The sequence below is a fragment of the Otolemur garnettii genome, unplaced genomic scaffold, assembly GCF_000181295.1.
Source record: "Otolemur garnettii isolate 467f Iridium unplaced genomic scaffold, OtoGar3 scaffold00007, whole genome shotgun sequence".
In the NCBI taxonomy this organism is placed as follows: Eukaryota; Metazoa; Chordata; class Mammalia; order Primates; family Galagidae; genus Otolemur; species Otolemur garnettii.
The window spans coordinates 24,707,642-24,713,014 of NW_003852402.1; the positions used below are offsets into that span (position 1 = coordinate 24,707,642).

The 5,373-nt window shown below is 38.8% G+C and overlaps 1 protein-coding gene across 1 annotated transcript in view; it reads right to left on the minus strand.

Moving 5' to 3' along the window:
• The window catches only part of VEZT (vezatin, adherens junctions transmembrane protein), an 81,922-nt gene that overhangs the window by 33,896 nt on the left and 42,653 nt on the right, over nucleotides 1–5,373 (minus strand). The window contains 1 exon segment of the mRNA XM_003804084.3: nucleotides 627–802. Coding sequence (XP_003804132.2) covers nucleotides 627–802 — 176 coding nt within the window.

Below are 5,373 nucleotides of genomic sequence, written 5' to 3' on the forward strand. Positions count from 1 at the left end.
TGTTGTTTGGCGGGTCCGGGCTGGGGATTCGAACCCGCCACCTTAGGTGTACGTGGCTGGCGCCTTAGCCGGTTGAGCTATAGGCGCCGAGCCAGTGCACTTCTTTATTCATTCTCCTTTTTCTGTCAAATTTAATAAACTCTAATAGGAAGAAGTCATCAACAATTCATTACATATAATCCTTTTTACTATTCATTTACTCGTTTTTATTTTGCTCTGTTCTATACTGTTTTCAGCCAATACAGCAAGAATCAACTCCTGTATCTCATCCTATTCTTGGTGTCTCTCTAATATGGTTTTGATAAACTCTATTCATTATAAAGAACTGGCTAGGTTTACATGTACATAGGTGTACGGGTACGGGCAAGAGAGATTCTGTTAGATTGTCTGTTGGGTTGCTAAGCACAGAACTAATTTTACTGAGTTGGGAGTATATAATGATATAAGTGGATATCTTTCCCAGCTTTACTTTAAAAAGGCATTTTTTTAAACTACTGGCCTTGTAGTGCTAACTATATGGTGTGTTGATGCCTTCTCAGTTGATAGCATGATGGCATGACGATGGATTTCCTCTGCTAATATTCTCTAAGTAAGCAACCAAAAGATAGATGTTTTCTGGACAGTACCAAATATTAGGGGTTGCCAGGGAGTGAAGTGTTGGCAGGTGTCCATTCCCCTGTTGTGGACTCTGCCCTGCAGACAGGATGCTGGGGTCAAGTAGCTCAATCAGCTCCACATCCTCTTGTAACAAGACTTCCTGTTGCAGGATGGTGTGTAGTGAGTCCAGTCGAAATCCAATGTCCTTGCCATTAAAATACCAGGATAGAAGTGTTAATACATACATAATATTGCCTTAAATGCTAGGCTCCTACTGTACTAATAAAATTTACTAGTGTTTATTTTCAGAATAGACTCCAAGAGGAAGACATAACAGTCCAATCTACCTTCAGTACGAGGGATAGGTTTTTATTTTCACTGTAAATGTGAAATAGTGAAGACTGCGGTAGACATTATTGAGCCATCAGATGTGAAATACAAGTTTTAATAATGAGATGTAGAGTAATTACAGATTAATAAGCCAATCTAGTTAAGCTTAATTAGTTAAATCACTAGGACATAATATGGAAGATATAATCCTATAACAGAAAAGATGCCTTTCTTGAAATTCTAACAGTATTGCCAAGATTTAAGAATTGTATTAGCAGGATCAATGGCTTCTAAAAATGAACATTCAGATATTTTAAAATACATCTTTAAGGAATGTAACACAAAATCACATTACCATTTGTATAGCACTTTATAACAGTTTACAAAATGCCTTCACATATACCAGCTCATTTATTACTCTTTCTCTTCCCTCTATTCACTTATTAAGGAATAGGATCTGTAAGCCAGGCACCATGCTTAACACTGAAGACACAGAAGTCTATGAGTTCATGGTTTAGGCTGGCTGCAGTGGCACGTGACTGTAATCCTAGCACTCTGGGAAGCCAAGGTGGGAGGATTGCTGAGCTCAGAAGTTAAAGACCAGCCTGAGCAAGAGTGAGACCCCCTCTGGATCAAAAATAGAAAAAAATTAGCCAGGTGTGGTGGTGCACACCTGCAGTCCCAGCTACTCAGGAGGTTGAGGCAGGAGGATCATTTGAGCCCAACAGTGAGCTCATGCCATGCACTCCACCAGAGGTGACAAGAGTCAAGACTCTGTCTCAAAAAAGAAAAAAAAAGTTCTTAGTGTAGAGGAGAGAACTGCAAAGTACACAGTCACAATACAATGTGCAAAAGAGTGTGACAAGGTACACTGAGGGTCCGATCCATAGGACCATTGGGGGGCTAAACTTGTAATGCAGTCAGAGAAAGTCTTTAGCCTGAGGTAAGACTTAAAGGATGTACAACAATTGACCAGATGAAGGAGGTGGAAGAGTAGGTTGGGGAAGAATAAAAGCCTTTCTAATCTGGGATGGGTAAGTCACGTGATACTGGACGAAAACAGATCGCATGCAGTGTGCACGTGGTGAACGGTGAGAGAGGCACTATTAGGGCAGATAGGTTAGTTCTCACACAGTACCCTGTGGAGTACACTATCAGCCTCCTCTCCATTGTAGAGAGGACAAAAAACCAAAGCCTAAAGATACTAAGTAACTTTCCAGAATTCTGATTTCGAACCCTGTCTTTGCTGATTCTGCTTCCCTGTATATAGTGTGCCTCAACAGGAAACTTAAAGTTTTATTGTGTATTAAATTTAATAATAGGGTGGTCCTAATATTTTGATTACATATAATCAAAATAAAGATAACTTTTAATGAATAAGACCTTTAGCAGTTAAAGTAAAACCAGTTAGGTCTAGGTTTAAAGCCAATAGGAGTAGAGTTGATCTTCTTAATCACTCCCACACCACAGATTCCTGAGCAACCCTAGCTGATCATAATAGTTGTTTTTTCTTTTTTAATTTCCTGGTATCTGGTATGCAATATTGGAGATTTAAGTAAGAATGCGATCTATATATCAAACTGAGCACATGACCTCTTTTTTTCTATTAAAAACAAAAACTGAAATCCTTAAAACAGTATTTTTATAAAATACGTGTAAATAGTAATTCATTGCAAGTACCCTTGACTAAATCCTGCTTACACGGGACGTTTAGACATATCCCACCAAAAGGAATGTCAATTCGTCCTATGCCTGTAACTACTCATAGTGCTGGGAGGCTGAGCAGCAAATAAAGGGAACGAGAACATGTGACCTCTTGATCATGTCATGTGTCACTTTTAGAGAAAAGAATATTTTTAACATTACGCCGATTGGATATATTTTCTTTATCTTCTATCTAAAGAGAACATCTCAGTGAAACGTTGATCTTCCTTTTAGCCTAATGTGGGTTTGTACCATCTCCTGGCACACTCTGCACCTGCCACCACAACATTCTTATGTTCCGTATTTGAAGGACTGCCTCCTCTCACAGTGCTAAGTCCATCTTTAGATAGTACCTTCTGGGAAAAAAACAAAATTAAAAAAATCCTGAATCTCTTCCTTATTAATATTTGATATCCCACCCCATTTTCACAAAGAAAGAGCAGCACAACTACTTTATACTACTATCTGGGGGCGGGGTGTAGAGGGAAGGAGGGCAGGAGACAGAGCAGGTGGCTTTTCAAGTGATCTCTGGAATGAATCTTCCCATATTGATCTTACTATTTGGTTTAGATTCCCCAATTAGACACAGCCATATTCAAATACAAGTATTAGAAATCAAACTTCTGTTATAAAACCTTTAAATCAGACCTTTCACAAGACTTCTTTGTACCTTTATAGGTGTAGTTTTGAAAAGCCTGTCTAGATGAAGGCTCAGGCTGACAGAGTGGGGGAAAGCTATCAATGTGCAACAGGATGGAGATTCTGTTTAATCAGTCACTCACTCTCATCAACACCGTTCCTTGGCAGCAGACCTGTATGCAAAACAGGGGGAGGTGGGATAACACCTCCTCCAAACCAATGTGCCTGGAGGAAGTATTAATAACTTTGGGAATATTGGATTCAAAAGTGTGACAAATGAACAACCTATAATCATCCACACATATTAATGAGCTTAAAGGGGACAAAGACACACCAAATAACTAAAGCAGTGATGTCTTAGTGATTAGATTGACCCTACAGATGAAGAACCTGAACTGTATTCTGTCCAATATAGCTGTTCAAATTGAATTGAATCGGATTAAATTAATGAATTAAGTTTCTATATTTGTTTTTTTTTAAATTTCAGATTTACCATTAGGGTACAAACGATTAGGTTACAATATTTGCATTTGTTAGGTAAAATCCCTGTTGTATTTGTGTTTAAGTTTCTTTCTTAAGAATAAAAGGCCAGGCACAGTGGCTCACTCCTCTAATCCTAGCACTTTGGGAAGCTGAGGTGGGAGGATTAGGAGTTCGAGACCTGCCTGAACAAGAGCTCGACCCTATCGCTACATGAAAAAAGAGGAACGAAAAATTAGCTGAGCAAAGAAAAATTAGCACATGCCTGTAGTCTCAGCTACTTGGGAGGCTAAGGCAAGAGGACTGTGTCAGCCCAGGAGTTTGAGGTTGCAGTGAACCATGATGATACCACTGCTCTCCAGCTAGGGCAACACAGTGAGACTTTGTCTCCAAACAAATAAACAAAAACAATAAAAGCAGAATTATATATTACTCTTTAATTACAAAAATAAAAACTGTAGAAAATATGGAAGCTATGTTATAATATGGCAATCAAATTACCAGAAAAACAGACATCCACCAAATTAAGAAATATATCATAACAGCCCTATTTGGCATGCCTAAGTCCAGGTCTTAAAAAAATGAAGAAACTTAAAAAGTACTAACTATTCTTGACTTAAACATTAGCAGGTATCATCTGCATAGCTGGTAGCTTTACACTTAGGAGCTATACTATATAAACTTTAGCTCACTCCCAAGAAGTTTAAGTGCGAGAATTTATGTATGCCTAGGTTTATATCCTGGTTCCATTGACTTAAGCAAGTTAATAATTTCCCTGTGCCAGTTTCCACATCTGCAAAATAGTGATAATAAAAGTATTCACTTCTAGGGTGGTTGTGAGGATTAAGTAAGTCAATATACAGTGTCAAACACACAGTAAGCACTGTGTGTTAGCTATTAGTGTTGTTACTATGTATGAAATAATTAAAACAATAAAGAAAAGCAAATGTTGTACATAGATATGTAATATAAAAACTTATGGCTCGGCACCCATAGCATAGTGGTTACAGCATCAGCCACATACACTGAGGGTATAGGGTTTGAACCCAGCCCGGGCCAGCTAAACGACAACTGTAACAAAAAAAAATAGCCAGAAAAAAAAAAATAGCCAGGCATTGTGGCAGGCACCTGTAGTCCCAGCTACTTGGGAGGCTGAGGCAAGAGAATGACTTAAGCCCAAGAGTTTGAGGTTGCTATGAGCTGTGACACCACAGCACTCAGGTGACATAGTGAGACTCTGTCTCAAAAAAAAAAAAACAAAACTTATAGAACATAGCATAGGTAATTATTAAGTTGATATAGAAAATAAGAGATATAATATGCTGGTTTTGGGGAAATCCTTGAGGAAAAGCTAGGACTACTTACTGAAAAGATTCCAATAGACTAAGGAAAAACCAGGAAGAATTCCACCACAGCGTAGTAGCACAAATGCAGACATTCAGAACAAGCATGGGATAAAGGAAAAGGAAGATTGGGTTTGTTGATGATACTAATGGACAAAGTTAGAAAAGTAGGTGATGGCTTGGCACCTGTGGCTCAATCAGCTAAGGCGCCAGCCACATACACCTAAGGTGGCGGGTTCGAATCCCCAGCCTGGGCCCGCCAAACAACAATGATGGCTGC